Below are 17,258 nucleotides of genomic sequence, written 5' to 3'. Positions count from 1 at the left end.
GTCAGTACTGAGGGAGTGCTGCACTGTCGGAGGGTCAGTACTGAGGGAGTGCTGCACTGTCGGAGGGTCAGTACTGAGGGAGCGCTGCACTGTCGGAGGGTCAGGACTGAGGGAGCGCTGCACTGTCGGAGGATCAGTACTGAGGGAGCGCTGCACTGTCGGAGGGTCAGGACTGAGGGAGCGCTGCACTGTCGGAGGATCAGGACTGAGGGAGCGCCGCACTGTCGGAGGGTCAGGACTGAGGGAGCGCCGCACTGTCGGAGGGTCAGGACTGAGGGAGCGCTGCACTGTCGGAGGATCAGTACTGAGGGAGCGCTGCACTGTCGGAGGATCAGTACTGAGGGAGCGCCGCACTGTCGGAGGGTCAGGACTGAGGGAGCGCTGCACTGTCGGAGGGTCAGTACTGAGGGAGCGCTGCACTGTCGGAGGGTCAGTACTGAGGGAGCGCTGCACTGTCGGAGGGTCAGTACTGAGGGAGTGCTGCACTGTCGGAGGGTCAGTACTGAGGGAGTGCTGCACTGTCGGAGGGTCAGTACTGAGGGAGTGCTGCACTGTCGGAGGGTCAGTACTGAGGGAGCGCCGCACTGTCGGAGGGTCAGTACTGAGGGAGTGCTGCACTGTCGGAGGGTCAGTACTGAGGGAGTGCTGCACTGTCGGAGGGTCAGTACTGAGGGAGTGCTGCACTGTCGGAGGGTCAGTACTGAGGGAGCGCTGCACTGTCGGAGGGTCAGTACTGAGGGAGTGCTGCACTGTCGGAGGGTCAGTACTGAGGGAGTGCTGCACTGTCGGAGGGTCAGTACTGAGGGAGTGCTGCACTGTCGGAGGGTCAGTACTGAGGGAGTGCTGCACTGTCGGAGGGTCAGTACTGAGGGAGTGCTGCACTGTCGGAGGGTCAGTACTGAGGGAGGGTCACACTGTCGGAGGATGGTGATGGAAGAGTCTTGGACGTTGGCTGAAAGGTATGATTCTGTGAGTATGGCTATGTCAGGCTGTTGCTTGACTTGTCTGTGGGACAGCTCTCACAATTTTGGCACAAGTCCCCAGATGTTAGTGAGGAGGACTTTGCAGGGTCGACTGGGCTTGGTTTGCCTTTGTCATGTCCAATGCCTAGTGGTCCAATGCCGGGTGGTCCGTCCGGTTTTATTCTTATGTCTTTTTGCAGCCGGATTGTACAACTGAATGGCTTGCTCAGCCATTTGCTAGAGTGTTTGATGGGACAGTGTAGAGGGAGCTTTACTCTGTATCTAACCCATGCTGTACCTGCCCTGGGAGTGTTTGATGGGACAGTGTAGAGGGAGCTTTACTCTGTATCTAACCCGTGCTGTACCTGCCCTGGGAGTGTTTGATGGGACAGTGTAGAGGGAGCATTACTCTGTATCTAACCCGTGCTGTACCTGCCCTGGGAGTGTTTGATGGGACAGTGTGGAGTGAGCTTTACTCTGTATCTAACCCATGCTGTACCTGCCCTGGGAGTGTTTGATGGGACAGTGTAGAGGGAGCTTTACTCTGTATCTAACCCGTGCTGTACCTGCACTGGGAGTGTTTGATGGGACAGTGCAGAGGGAGCTTTACTCTGTATCTAACCCGTGCTGTACCTGCCCTGGGAGTGTTTGATGGGACAGTGCAGAGGGAGCTTTACTCTGTATCTAACCCGTGCTGTCCCTGCCCTGGGAGTGTTTGATGGGACAGTGTAGAGGGAGCTTTACTCTGTATCTAACCCGTGCTGTACCTGCCCTGGGAGTGTTTGATGGGACAGTGTAGAGGGAGCTTTACTCTGTATCTAACCCGTGCTGTCCCTGCCCTGGGAGTGTTTGATGGGACAGTGTAGACGGAGCTTTACTCATATCTAACCCGTGCTGTACCTGCCCTGGGAGTGTTTGATGGGACAGTGTAGAGGGAGCTTTACTCTGTATCTAACCCGTGCTGTCCCTGCCCTGGGAGTGTTTGATGGGACAGTGTAGAGGGAGCTTTACTCTGTATCTAACCCGTGCTGTACCTGCCCTGGGAGTGTTTGATGGGACAGTGTAGAGGGAGCTTTACTCATATCTAACCCGTGCTGTACCTGCCCTGGGAGTGTTTGATGGGACAGTGTAGAGGGAGCTTTACTCTGTATCTAACCCGTGCTGTACCTGCCCTGGGAGTGTTTGATGGGACAGTGTAGAGGGAGCTTTACTCTGTATCTAACCCGTGCTGTACCTGCCCTGGGAGTGTTTGATGGGACAGTGTAGAGGGAGCTTTACTCTGTATCTAACCCGTGCTGTACCTGCCCTGGGAGTGTTTGATGGGACAGTGTAGAGGGAGCTTTACTCTGTATCTAACCCGTGCTGTACCTGCCCTGGGAGTGTTTGATGGGACAGTGTAGAGGGAGCTTTACTCTGTATCTAACCCTGTACCTGCCCTGGGAGTGTTTGATGGGACAGTGTAGAGGGAGCTTTACTCTGTATCTAACCCGTGCTGTACCTGCCCTGGGAGTGATCAGCATTCCCTTATACTTACATTTAACTTGATCGATATGTTGCGCATTTTTCTCTTTTGTTGGTCTTTTTGTTGATTGTAGAGTGGCTTCGTGAACTCACCCAGCAGCTCCTTCAGGACCTCCGAGATATGGTGAAGGAGGACCCTCCTCTTGCTGTCCACCTTATCGCTGGTGTTTGGCTGCTTCTCACCGCCCAACACTTTCTGCAGCTTCTTGTACAAGAGGGTGTAAGGTGGGATGTTGTTGTAAAGTCGGACGAGGATTTCTGATGAGAGGAATTCCCTCAGGTTCACCCCGTTCTCCAGGAAGAGCTCGACAAATCCGGGTTTATCACCCACGAGAGCTGCAAACATGGCTTGGTGGAGTTGGGAGGACTGGAACACAGGGAAATGGGTCAGTCACTGGGCTCTGAATATCACCATGGAGGGCTCTCCCTTTCTCTGTAACCTTCTCCCCACCTCCACAAGCCTCCGAGATTTGTGTGTTCCTTTGACGCTGGCCTCTTGTGCATCTCCCATTCCCTTCACCCCACCATTGACGGCCGTGCCTTCAGCCATCTCACCCCTAATCTCTGGAATTCCCTCCTTCAAGCTCTCCACCTCTCCTTTGAGACCCACCTTGAAACCTTCTGTGGTTCGGTATTAATTTGCGATTGATAATCGCTCGTGAAGCGCCTTGGGATGTTTTATTATGTTAAGGGCGCTATATAAATGCAAGCTGTTGTTGTCAGCCAGTAGACACTGCTCTGTCCACAGTAACTCGCAGCATTAAACCGTATAATGCACAGTCTCATATTCTGCTGCCACTCTGGGCCGGTCCCTCTCATTGGTGCAAACAGGCACGCCCTGAGGTGATTGGAGGAGGCTCATTGCCATCGAGAGAGAATGGCAGCTGCCCGTCATCCTCCAGATCAGAAGAAACCAATCGGAGCAGTGCGTGCACAACACATTTTTTAAAAATTCATTCATGGGATGTGGGCGTTGCTGGCGAGGCCGGCATTTATTGCCCATCCCTAATTGCCCTTGAGAAGGTGGTGGTGAGCCGCCTTCTTGAACCGCTGCAGTCCGTGTGGTGAAGGTTCTCCCACAGTCCTGTTAGGAAGGGAGTTCCAGGATTTTGACCCAGCGATGATGAAGGAACGGCGATATATTTCCAAGTCGGGATGGTGTGTGACTTGGAGGGGAACGTGCAGGTGGTATTGTTCCATGTGCCTGCTGCCCTTGTCCTTCTAGGTGGTAGAGGTCGTGGGTTTGGAAGGACATAGAATCTACAACACACAAACAGGCCATTCGGCCCAACGGGTCTATACCAGTGTTTATTCTCCACACAAGCCTCCTCCCACTCTAATGACATCATCCCACCCTGCCCCCTCTGTACCCACTATTCCCCTCTCCCTCATGTAGTATCCAGCCTCCATATAAATGCACCAATGTTATCTGCTTCAACCACTGCTTGTGGCAGTGAGTTCCACACTCTCACTACTCCCTATGTGAGGGTTATTATTCAGAGAGACGAAGGACCGTTTAAGTGACTCAAACTTAACACACTGGGACTTAAGTCTTATGTGCGAGAGTCAGCAGGGAATCTTGGGAAGAAATAACGGAGGGTCTTGAGTATAATCATTCAAAATTCATTGGGAAGGAAAATTGGGGCCGAGGGGGCGGGCCGGGGGGCCGAGGGGGCGGGCCGGGGGGCCGGGCCGGGGGGCCGAGGGGGCGGGCCGGGGGGCCGAGGGGACGGGCCTTCTTAGTTCAGCTGGTGGTAAACTGCCTGGGCTCAAAATTTCAATGATGCCGATTGGAGTGAGTCGAAGCAGGATCTCCGCCTGCCCCAAGACACTCCTTAAACCCTCTCTCTTCACCTGTCCTAATATCTCCGTATGTGGTTCGGTGTCAAATATTGTCTGATAATCGCTCCTGTGAAGCGCCTTGGGACGTTTTACTACGTTAAAGGCGCTATATAAATGCAAGTTGTTGTTGTTGACTCTGCCCAGCCTTCACTGCTACGCTCAGGTCATCGATCTTACAGGAAAAGTTGGTTTATAACCACCGAGAATCTCAAGTCCCCCTAACAATAGACCTCCAACCCCTCATGAGGAAGAAGCCCTGGAGATCCCAGGGAGTCACGCTGGTCAGGGCCATCTGCAGCCATGATGGGACAAAGGGTTAGGAGGTCAGACACAGGAGGTAGAAATATGCTTTTGCACCTTCTACCACTACAGAGGAGCTGAAACATTTGTCACCTCACATTATAACATCTCTTCATTTTATTTTTTTCCAAACTAAGATGCCACTGAGGGGATTGGGGGGGTGGGGTGGGGGGTGAGCAAGGAGGAAGAATGATGCAGCCTCCCTTCCACTTCATCCAAACCAGCAACATCCCCACCCATACCCTCCTTTAACTGTTATCTCTCACTCTGAGAGGGTTGTCCTATGAGGAGAGATTGAGTAGAATGGGCCTCTACTCTCTGGAGTTTAGAAGAATGAGAGGGGATCTCATTGAAACATATAAGGTTCTGAGGGGGCTTGACAGGGTTGATGCTGAGAGATTGTTTCCCTTGGTTGGGGAGTCTAGAACTAGGGGGCATAGTCTCAGGATAAGGGGTCGGCCATTTAGGACTGAAATGAGGAGGAATCTACTCACTCAGAGGGTCGTGAATCTTTGGAATTCTCTCCCCCAGAGGACTGTGGATGCTCAGTCATTGAATATATTCAAGGCTGAGATCGATAGATTTTTGGACTCTAGGGGAAATCAAGGGATATGGGGATCAGGCGGGAAAGTGGAGTTGAGGTCGAAGATCAGCCATGATCTGATTGAATGGTGGAGCAGGTTCAAAGGGTCAGTGAGAGGTCACCCCCACTGGTCAGTGAGAGGCATTAATTGTATATGTAGTGAGCAGGAGAATGGGAGTAGAATCTGTGGGCTATTAAAAGGTATGGGGAGAGAACAGGAGAGAGAAATGAGTCCAGCTGGGATGTTAAAAGGTATGGAGATAGCACAGGAGTGTGGATTTAGACTGGCTGAGATATTAAAGGGTATGGGACTAGAGCAGGAGAGGGGGATTAAATTGGGTGGAATAGCAAAGGGTATGGGAAGTGAATAGTAGAATGGGATTAGACAAGGTGGGGTATTAATGGGCGTAGGGAGTGAACAGTAAATAGTAATTAGACTCAGTGGAATATTTAGGATACGGGGAGTGATTAGAATCATAGGATTAGACAGGGTGGGATATTAAAGGGTATGGGGAGTGAGCAGGAGAGTGGGATTAGATTGGGTGGGATATTAAAGGGTATGGGGAGTGAGCAGGAGAGTGGGATTAGACTGGGTGGGATATTAAAGGGTATGGGGAGTGAGGAGGAGAGTGGGATTAGATTGGGTGGGATATTAAAGGGTATGGGGAGTGAGCAGGAGAGTGGGATTAGACTGGGTGGGATATTAAAGGGTACGGGGAGTGAGGGGGAGAGTGGGATTAGAATGGGTGGGATATTAAAGGGTATGGGGAGTGAGGGGGAGAGTGGGATTAGACTGGGTGGGATATTAAAGGGTATGGGGAGTGAGGGGGAGAGTGGGATTAGACTGGGTGGGATATTAAAGGGTATGGGGAGTGAGGGGGAGAGTGGGATTAGACTGGGTGGGATATTAAAGGGTATGGGGAGTGAGGGGGAGAGTGGGATTAGACTGGGTGGGATATTAAAGGGTATGGGGAGTGAGGGGAGAGTGGGATTAGACTGGGTGGGATATTAAAGGGTATGGGGAGTGAGGGGAGAGTGGGATTAGACTGGGTGGGATATTAAAGGGTATGGGGAGTGAGGGGAGAGTGGGATTAGATTGGGTGGGATATTAAAGGGTACGGGGAGTGAGCAGGAGAGTGGGATTAGACTGGGTGGGATATTAAAGGGTATGGGGAGTGAGGGGGACAGTGGGATTAGACTGGGTGGGATATTAAAGGGTATGGGGAGTGAGCAGGAGAGTGGGATTAGACTGGGTGGGATATTAAAGGGTATGGGGAGTGAGGGGGAGAGTGGGATTAGACTGGGTGGGATATTAAAGGGTATGGGGAGTGAGGGGGACAGTGGGATTAGACTGGGTGGGATATTAAAGGGTATGGGGAGTGAGGGGGAGAGTGGGATTAGACTGGGTGGGATATTAAAGGGTATGGGGAGTGAGGGGAGAGTGGGATTAGGCTGGGTGGGATATTAAAGGGTATGGGGAGTGAGGGGGACAGTGGGATTAGACTGGGTGGGATATTAAAGGGTATGGGGAGTGAGGGGGAGAGTGGGATTAGACTGGGTGGGATATTAAAGGGTATGGGGAGTGAGGGGGAGAGTGGGATTAGACTGGGTGGGATATTAAAGGGTATGGGGAGTGAGGGGGACAGTGGGATTAGACTGGGTGGGATATTAAAGGGTATGGGGAGTGAGCAGGAGAGTGGAATTAGACTGGGTGGGATATTAAACGAGACTCCAGGATGGTATGTTGCCTCCATGGTGCCAGGGTCAAGGATGTCACGGAGCGGCTGCAGGGCATTCTGGAGGGGGAGGGTGAACAGCCAGTCGTCGTGGTCCATATTGGTACCAACGACATCGGTAAAAAAAAAGGGATGAGGTCCTGCAAGGTGAATTTAAGGAATTAGGAGATACATTAAAAAGCAGGACCTCAAAGGTAGTGATCTCAGGATTACTACCAGTGCCACGTGCGAGTGAGTATAGGAACAGGAGAATAGACAGGATGAATGCGTGGCTGCAGGGATGGTGTAGGAGGGAGGGATTTAGATTCCTGGGACATTGGGACCTGTACAAGCGTGACGGGTTACACCCGAGCAGGACCGGGACCAATGTCCTCGCGGGGGTGTTTGCTAGTGCTGTTGGGGAAGGTTTAAACTAGAGTGGCAGGGGGATGGGAACCTGAGCGGGGAGTCAGAAGGGAGTAAAGTTGAGAGCAGCGAGAGAGGGGAAGACCCAGGGGAAATCTACAATACAAATAGTACAAACAGTTGTTCAAGAACAAGTGAAAGGGAAAAGCGTAGAGCAGTGGAAAGAAAGTGTACTTTAGGCACGACAGATAAAATAAAAACGAGAAGGCGTAAGGCGATTAACCCAGCATCAAAGCTGAAGGTCAGGCTAGGGTGTGTGGCCCAATTAAGAGTTCTATATACAAATGCACGGAGTATAAGGAATAAATTAAATGAACTACAGGTTCAAATTCAAATTGGAGGGTATGACATGATAGCTATTACTGAGACATGGCTGCAGGATGGTCAGGATTGGGAACTAAATATACCGGGTTATAAGGTCTACAGGAGAGACAGGGAAAATGGAAGAGGGAGAGGAGTAACCTCAGTGATTAGAGATGAAATCAATTCAATGATAACGGAGGATATAACGAGAGGTAAGCAGCTAACAGAGACCTTATGGGTTGAATTGAGAAATAGGAAAGGATCTAAGACTATAGTGGGAGTTGTATATAGGACCCCTGGCAGCAGCTCTGAAGTGCTAGGTTGTATAAATGCAGAGATTAGACAAGCGTGTAAGAAAGGCATAGTGGTCTTAATGGGGGACTTTAACCTTCACATAGATTGGGAAAAGCAGACTAGCAACTGTCAGAAAGGGAGTGAATTTCTTGAGTGTGTCCGGGATAGTTTTCTACAGCAGTATGTCCCAGAGGCAACAAGGGGGCAAGCCATACTAGATTTAGTAATGAGTAATGAACCAGATTTAGTTAACGGCTTAGCTGTGCGTGAACATCTATCCAATAGTGATCATAACATGATCGAGTTCAATGTAGTGTTTGAAAGGGAAAAAAGTGAATCAGCTGCTAAGATTCTAGACTTGGGTAAGGCTGACTTCAATGGGATGAGACAGAGACTGTCCACAGTAAACTGGGCAAATCTGTTAATGGGTAAAACGACTGATGATCAGTGGGAAATGTTTAAAGAAACATTTAACGTGATACAGAATCGGTTTATACCCCTGAGGGGCAAGAACTCTACTTGCCAACAGAAACAGCCATGGACAACTAAAGAGTATAAGACATGATGAAAGGGCATACAAAAAGGCAAAAAATGGCACAGATCCTGGCGAATGGGAAAGATACAAAGATCAACAAAGGGTCACAAAACAGATAGTAAGAGCTGCAAAAAGAGTGTATGAAAAGAAACTCGCAAGGGATATCAAAACCAATGTGAAGAACTTTTATTGTTATATTAGGAAAAAGAGGGTGGTCAGGAGCAGTGTTGGCCCCTTAAAAACTGAAAGTGGGGATATCGTCATTGACAATGGGGAAATGGCGGACATGTTGAACGATTACTTTGCGTCAGTATTTACAGTAGAAAAAGAGGATAGCATGCCGGAAATCCCAAGAAAACTAATATTGAATCGGGGACAGGGACTCGATAAAATTAACATAAGTAAAGCAACAGTAATGAAGAAAATAATAGCACTAAAGAGTGACAAATCCCCAGGACCAGATGGTTTCCATCCCAGGGTTTTAAAGGAAGTAGGTGAGCACATTGCAGATGCCCTAACTATAATCTTCAAAGTTCTCTAGATTCAGAAACTGTCCCTCTAGATTGGAAAATTGCACATGGCACTCCGCTTTTTAAGAAAGGAGAGAGAGGGAAACCAGGGAATTATAGACCAGTTAGCCTAACATCTGTTGTGGGGAAAATGATGGAGTCTATAATTAAGGATAGGGTGACTGAACATCTTGAGAATTTTCAGTTAATCAGAGAGAGCCAGCATGGATTTGTGAAAGGTAGGTCGTGCCTGACAAACCTGATTGAATTTTTTGAAAAGGTGACTAAAGTAGTGGACAGGGGAATAGAAAAGATACAGCACAGAAGGTGGCCATTCTGCCCATCGTGTCCGTGCCGGCTCGCAGAACAACCAGGTGCCCATTCTAATCCCACCTTCCAGCACCCGGTCCGTAGCCCTGCAGCTTACAGCACTTTAGGTGCAGGTCCAGGTACCTGGCAATTCCATTTCATTTTGCATATTTATTTCCCATTCATGTTTGTCCTGTTTCTATTTTATGGGCCGAGAAGTTTGAAAAGTATTGTTCTTAGCGCTGTTGCATTATTGATGCTGAAATCCTAAATTGAAACAGGAAGACCTATTTAGGATCTGCAGCTCACTAAACGCGTCCTTTAACTTTATATGTGGGTCCGAGAGGCTCCATGTGATGCACATCCAAGTGGTTCAAGAAGATAAATAAAAGGTTTGGCCATTCCTGCAGGCTGCCTGTCCCGCTCTGGGTGCACGGTGCATTCCAGCGCGGAATGACTGCGCGCGGCCCACGGGTCACCGCGCGCTCACACCAACTTATCGGCTTACTGTCAACACACAATTTCCGGCCGTTACTCAGTATCAGTGCCCGCTATTTTCCACAAGTGCACACTCGCTAGTTTCAAATAAGAAACGACGAGAGAGAGAGAGAGAGAGGCCGAGTTCTCTTCACTTTGGATCAAAAAAGGATAGAACAGGGTACTTTCTAAATGGTAAAAAGTTAAAAACAGTGGATGTCCAAAGGGACATAGAGGTTCAGGTACATAGATCATTGAAGTGTCATGAACAGGTGCAGAAAATAATCAAGAAGGCTAATGGAATGCTGGCCTTTAATATCCCACCAAGTCTAAACCCCCACTCCTCACTCCCCATACCCTTTAATGTTCCACCCAGTCTAATCCCACTCTCCTGCTCACTCCCCATACCCTTTAGGAACATAGGAACGTGGGAACAGGAGTAGGCCATTCAGCCCCTCGAGCCTGCTCCGCCATTTGATAAGATCATGGCTGATCTGTGATCTAGCTCCATATACCTGCCTTTGGCCCTGCCATAGAGGACTAGAGTACAAGGGGGCAGAAGTTATGCTGCAGCTATACAAAACCCTGGTTAGACCGCACCTGGAGTACTGAGAGCAGTTCTGGGCACCGCACCTTCGGAAGGACATATTGGCCTTGGAGGGAGTGCAGCGTAGGTTTACTAGAATGATACCCGGACTTCAAGGATTAAGTTACCAGGAGAGATTACACAAATTGGGGTTGTATTCTCTGGAGTTTCGAAGATTAAGGGGTGATCTGATCAAAGTTTATAAGATATTGAGGGGAACAGATAGGGTGGTTGGGGATTCTAGGAGTAGGGGGCACAGTCTAAAAATTAGAGCCAGACCTTTCAGGAGCGAGATTAGAAAACATTTCTACACACAAAGGATGGTAGAAGTTTGGAACTCTCTTCCGCAAACGGCAATTGATACTAGCTCAATTGCTAATTTTAAATCTGAGATAGATAGCTTTTTGGCAACCAAAGGTATTAAGGGATATGGGCCAAAGGCAGGTATATGGAGTTAGATCACAGATCAGCCATGATCTTATCAAATGGCGGAGCAGGCTCGAGGGGCTGAATGGCCTACTCCTGTTCCTACGTTCCTATGTTCCTAAAGGGTATGGAGAGTGAGCAGGAGAGTGGGATTAGACTGGATGGGATATTAAAGGGTATGGGGAGTGAGGGTGGGGGATTAGACTGGGTGGGATATTAAAGGGTTTGGGGGGTGAGGGTGGGGGATTAGACTGGGTGGGATATTGAAGGGTGTGGGGAGTGAGGGTGGGGGATTCGACTGGGTGGGATATTGAAGGGTTTGGGGAGTGAGGGTGGGGGATTAGACTGGGTGGGATATTGAAGGGTGTGGGGAGTGAGGGTGGGGGATTAGACTGGGTGGGATATTGAAGGGTGCGGGGAGTGAGGGTGGGGGGAGGGGGGAAAGAGTGGGATAAGACTGGATGTCACAGGTTGATGAGCCAAATGGAGTTTTCTTTGATTCTAAATCTTGTTCTGTTCTAAAATTCAGTATTTTATCCTTCAATTTGACAAATTTATTAGAGTTTTTTTGAGGGTGTAACTAGCAGGGCAGATATCATATATTTAGATTTTCAAAAGACATTCGATCAGGTGCCACAAAAAAGGTTGTTACACAAGGTAAAACTCTGTGGGGAAAGTGGCTAACTAGAGAAGTTAAGGATAGTATTAGATTAAAAAGGAAAGGCCTATAATGTTGCCAAGAGTAGTAAGCCTGAGGATTGGGAGGGTTTTAGAAATCAGCAAAGGATGACAAAGAAATTGATAAAGAGGGAGAAAATAGAATGAGAGTAAACTAGCAAGAAATATAAAAACAGATCGTAAGAGCTTCTACAAGTATGTAAACAGGAAGAGATTAGCAAAAGTAAACGTGGGTCACTTAGAGGCTGAGACAGGAGAAATTATAACGGGGGAAATCAGGAAATGGCAGAGACATTAAACAAATATTTTGTATCTGTTCACAGTAGAAGAGACAAAAAACAGACTAGAAATAGTGGGGAACCAAGGGTCTAATGAGAGTGAGGAACTGAAAGTAATTAAGATTAGTAAAGAAAAAATACTGGAGAAACTAATGGGACTAAAAGCCGACAAATCCCCTGGACCTGATGGCTGACATCCTAGGGTTCTAAAAGAGGTGGCTGCAGAGATAGTGGATGCAGTGGTTTTGATCTTCCAAAATTCCCAGGTTCTAGAACTGTCCCCAGTGGATTGGAAGGTAGAAAATGTAACCCCGCTATTCAAGAAAGGAGGGAGAGAGAAAACAGGGAACTACAGGCCAGTTAGCCTGACATCAGTAGCAGGGAAAATGCTGGAATCCATTATTAAGGAAGTGGTAACAGGGCACTTAGAAAATCATAATATGATTAGGCAGAGTCAACATGGCTTTATGAAAGGGAAATCATGTTTAACAAATTTATTAGTTTTTTGATGGTGTAACTAGCAGGGTAGATAAAGGGGAACCAGTGGATGTCGTATATTTGGATTTTCAAAAGGCATTTGATAAGGTGCCACATAAAAGGTTGTTACACAAGGCAAGGGCTCATGGGATTGGGGGTAATATATTAGCCTGGATAGAGGATTGGTTAAAGGACAGAAAACAGAGAGTAGGGATAAACGGGTCATTTTCGGGTTGGCAGGTTGTAACTAGTGGGGTGCCGCAGGGATCAGTGCTTGGGCCTCAGCTATTTACAATCTATATTAATGACTGAGATGAAGGGACCGAGTGTAATGTATCCAAGTTTGCTGATGATACAAAGCTAGGTGGGAAAGTAAGCTGTGAGGAGGAGGCAAAGAGGCTCAATTTTCAAAGAGTGGCAGGATGGCAGTGGGGGGTGGGGAGGGAGGGGGTCAATGGACACGCGGCAGACAGACTAATAAAATCTTACCGTTTCCAACGTGATTGCGAGTTAATTGGTGGCCTTTAACGTGGCTTCTGGGTCTGCCGTGCGAAAGCTGCGCAGCGGGCGGACTGCGCACCCGCACAGGCTGTCAGCTGGAGGGTCTACATTTCAAGGGCCATTGCTCCAATGGCTTTTGCTGCAGCAAAGACCAAGAACACAAAACATGGTGCAGCCCAGGGGAAAGGCTGCTCCAAGGATCAGTGATACCTCACTCCAGGTGGGGTGAGGAGGAGGAGGGATGTCTTCTCCCCGGCGATGGGAGGAAGTGACCTGTCCCTGCCACCAAGAAGGCCTGGCTCGAGGTGGCAGAGGAGGTCACCAGCAGCAGCAACATCTCCCGCACCTGGATCCAGAGCAGGAAGCGCTTCAATGACCTAACCAGGTCAGTCAAAGTGAGTACACTTACTCATTCTCCTACACTCCGTCTTCCACATCACCGCCCCCACCCCACAACTCCTTCTGCACTGCCCACACTGCTCTATCACATCACCCCTCACACCCACTCAAAGCTCATCCTCAACTTACCTGCACTTACTCAGCATTTCCTCACCTCCCCCTTTGTGACCCCACCACGATCATTCTCACCACTACTGCCACGTCTTGCCAATTTTTGACTGGCTTTTGTGATAGGGCCCCTGGTTATTGACCTCTCTGTCAAGGGAAATAGGTCCTTCCTATCCACTCTATCTAGGCCCCTCATAATTTTATACACCTCAATTAAATCTCCCCTCAGCCTCCTCTGTTCCAAAGAGAACAACCCCAGCCTATCCAATCTTTCCTCATAGCTAAAATTCTCCAGTCCTGGCAACATCCTCGTAAATCTCCTCTGCACCCTCTCTAGTACAATCACATCCTTCCTGTAATGTGGTGACCAGAACTGTACACAGTACTCAAGCTGTGGCCTAACTAGTGTTTTATACAGTTCTAGCATAACCTCCCTGCTCTTATATTCTGTGCCTCGGCTAATAAAGGAAAGTATCCCGTATGCCTTTTTAACCACCTTACCTACCTGTCCTGCTACCTTCAGGGATCTGTGGACATGCACTCCAAGGTCCCTCACTTCCTCTACACCTCTCAGTATCCTCCCATTTATTGTGTACTCCCTTGCCTTGTTTGCCCTCCCCAAATGCATTACCTCACACTTCTCTGGATTGAATTCCATTTGCCACTTTTGTGCCCACCTGACCAGTCCATTGATATCTTCCTGTAGTCTACAGCTTTACCATGAACAGCGACACTTGATGCCACCCATTGGGTCACTTTACCGTGGGTGTATGTGTCGTTGTAGGACTGTTTTGAGCGGGGTTGGGGAGGGGGGGTTGCTGGTTTTGCTTTGTCCAGGTGGTGAGGACTGGACTTTTCACACTGTCTGATGTAATGAGATACGTTTATGTATCAGTGACTCCCTGGCCTCACGAGCAGCCAGGTGAGCTGCTGTTCTGCTCGTGGTCGTCCTCGTCCTCGTCCTCGTCCCCGTCCCCGTCCTCACTGTGGATGGCAGATATGGATGCTGGAATGGGACCTTCTCCAGCGGACCCCCTCTCTGCTGTGCCATGTTGTGCAGGGCACAACACATGACTATAATGCGTCCCACTCTGTCTGGTGTGTATTGAAGCCCTCCCCCAGAACGATCAAGGCACCTGAAGCACATCTTGAGCAGCCCTGTAACATGCTCAATTGTAGATCTGGTAGCGATGTGGCTGTCGTTATATCGACGCTGTTGCTCGGTGATGGGGTTCCTCAGAGGTGTCATGAGCCATGTGTGCAGGGGGTATCCCTTGTCCCCGAGGAGCCAGCCCTTAAGGGTGATTGGTGTGTGGAAGAGGGGCGGGATGTTGGATTCCCGGAGGATGAAGGAATCGCGGCAGCTGCCAGGGAATCTGGCGCACACGTGAAGGAATCTCTGGCGGTGGTCACAGATGAGCTGAGTGTTGATGGAGTGATAGCCCTTCCTGTTGATGAACAGTCCTGGCTCGTGTGGAGGTGCTCGAATTGCTATATGGGTGCAATCGATTACACCCTGCACCCGTGGGAAGCCAGACACAGCGTGGAATCCCACTGCCCTCTCCGTCTGGCTGAGGTCGTCCATGGGGAAGTTGACGTAGTGCAAGGCCCTGCAAAACTTGTGTGCAGATGACCGAGAGACCCCGGCGATGTCCCCGGTGACACCCTGGAACGATCCGGAGGTGAAGAAGTTGAGGGCAGTGGTGACTTTGATGGCGACGGGTAAGGAGAGGCTGCTCGGTGGGTTGGAGCTCACTTCCATTCCCTCTCGGGATTTTCCCGACTTTCGTTGCCCGCCCGCCCCCGACGCACTCGGACTTCCATTTAAGAACATAAGAACATAAGAAATAGGAGCAGGAGTAGGCCAATCGGCCCCTCGAGCCTGCTCCGCCATTCAATCAGATCATGGCTGATCTGATCCCAACCACAAATCTAAAGAACACAAGAAGTCGGAGCAGGACCCGGCCACATAGCCCCTGGGCCCTCTCCGCCACCCACAGGGCATTGACCGATCCGAACTCAGCTTCATGTCCAATTTCCTGCCCGCTCCCCGTAACCCCTAATTCCCTTTACTTCTAGGAAACTGTCTATTTCTGTTTTAAATTTATCTAATGATGTAGCTTCCACAGCTTCCTGGGGCAGCAAATTCCACAGACCTACCACCCTCTGAGTGAAGAAGTTTCTCCTCATCTCAGTTTTGAAAGAGCAGCCCCTTATTCTAAGATTATGCCCCCTAGTTCTAGTTTCACCCATCTTTGGGAACATCCTTACTGCATCCACCCGATCAAGACCCTTCACAATCTTATATGTTTCAATAAGATCGCCTCTCATTCTTCTGAACTCCAATGAGTAGAGTCCCAATCTACTCAACCTCTCCTCATATGTCCGCCCCCTGAGGCCAAAGAGTCAGCAAAGGGATACAGACAGGTTAAGTGAGTGGGCAAGCAGGTGGCAGATGGAGTATATATATATATATATATATATATGGGGAAATGTGAGGTTATTCACTTTGGTAGGAAGAATAGTAAAACAGAATATTTTGTAAATGGTGTTGAACTATTAAATGTTGGTGTCCAGCGAGGCTTGGGTGTCCTTGTACAAGAAACACAGAAAGTTAACATGCAGGTACTGCAAGCAATTAGGAAAGCAAATGGTATGTTGGCCTTTACTGCAAGGGGGTTGGAGTATAAGAGCAAGGAAGTCTTGCTGCAATTGCACAAGACTCTGGTGAGACCTCACCTGGAGTTCTGTGTACAGTTTTGGTCTCCTTATCTAAGGAAAGATATATTTGCCTTAGAGGCGGTGCAACAAAGGTTCACTAGATTGATTCCTGGGATGAGAGGGTTGTCCTATGAGGAGAGGTTGAGTAGAATGGGCCTATAGTCTGGAGTTTAGTAGAATGAGAGATGACCTAATTGAAACATAATATTCTGAGGGGGCTTGACAGGGTTGATGCTGAGAGATTGTTTCTCCTGGCTGGAGAGTCTAGAACTAGGGGGCATAGTCTCAGGATAAGGGGTCAGCCATTTAAGACTGAGATGAGGAGGAATTTCTTCACTCAGAGGGTTGTGAATCTTTGGAATTCTCTACCCCAGAGGACTGTGGATGCTCAGTCATTGAATATATTCAAGGCTGAGATCGATAGATTTTTGGACTCTCGGGGAATCAAGGGATATGGGGATTGGCAGGAAAGTGGAGTTGAGGTTGAAGATCAGCCATGATCTGATTGAATGGCAGAACAGGCTCGAGGGGCCGTATGGCCTACTCCTGCTCCTATTTCTTATGTTCTAAGAAAATAATTTTTGATGCTGAGGAAGTTGGTTTGACAACAACATCGTGCATTTATATAGCACCTAGAACGTAGTAAAAAGACCCAAGGAGATTCACAGGAGCGTTTACCAGAGACAGTTTGAAACTGCTGCTTATCCTGCAGCTCCAGGTCAGAAGAAACCAACAGGAAATGACTCATTTTCTTACTCTATTTCAATCCTTTCTAAGACACTATTGGTCAGTTTCCAATTTATATTTGTATCTCGAAATGGGAGAACTGGAAAAAAAACAAACACAACCAAGCTGGGACTCACCTTGCACTGTTTGTCGTCAGTAAATATGTTGCTTTTGGCGATGTCCACCCTGTTCCAGGCCACAGCGAGTTTCAGTTGATGGTCCAGATTCTCCTGGCCTTGGTGCCCATGGGAACTAGAGGCTGGACCATAATAGGAAAGGAATTCTTTTTTTGAAATTGTTGTGACTGATCCATCACAAGCAGACAAAGGATCCCAGACAGCAGACTCCTCAAATAAAGCACCTCATCAGTCCGCCAACCAAATCCTCTCATTACTGAGCCTGAATGTTCACTGAACGGAACACAAACCTTTTAAACCGAGCTGTATTCTCTGATACCGTCCCTTCACCCTCAGGACTGATCCTCATCTGAGAATTTACAGCCTTTCACAGGCCAGACTTGGTGTCACCGAGTGACGGCATTTTCATGCCCTTTTAGTGTCCCTCGAACCATGTGATGCTTGT

General features: G+C 48.9%; 1 protein-coding gene across 1 annotated transcript in view; it reads right to left on the bottom strand.

Annotated features, from left to right (window-relative positions):
• The window catches only part of trpm2 (transient receptor potential cation channel, subfamily M, member 2), a gene marked incomplete at its 3' end in the record, with an annotated part of 195,380 nt that overhangs the window by 45,234 nt on the left and 132,888 nt on the right, over positions 1-17,258 (bottom strand). The window contains exons 9-10 of the mRNA XM_067978459.1: positions 16,814-16,935; positions 2,497-2,850 (exon numbers count right to left, since the gene is read on the bottom strand). Coding sequence (XP_067834560.1) covers positions 2,497-2,850; positions 16,814-16,935 — 476 coding nt within the window. The remainder of the gene's footprint in view (positions 1-2,496; positions 2,851-16,813; positions 16,936-17,258) is intronic.

This window comes from Heptranchias perlo, unplaced genomic scaffold (assembly GCF_035084215.1).
Source record: "Heptranchias perlo isolate sHepPer1 unplaced genomic scaffold, sHepPer1.hap1 HAP1_SCAFFOLD_292, whole genome shotgun sequence".
Lineage (NCBI taxonomy): Eukaryota > Metazoa > Chordata > Chondrichthyes > Hexanchiformes > Hexanchidae > Heptranchias > Heptranchias perlo.
The sequence above is the reverse complement of the archived record's forward strand: the minus strand, read 5'-3'. Positions and strand labels throughout refer to the sequence as shown.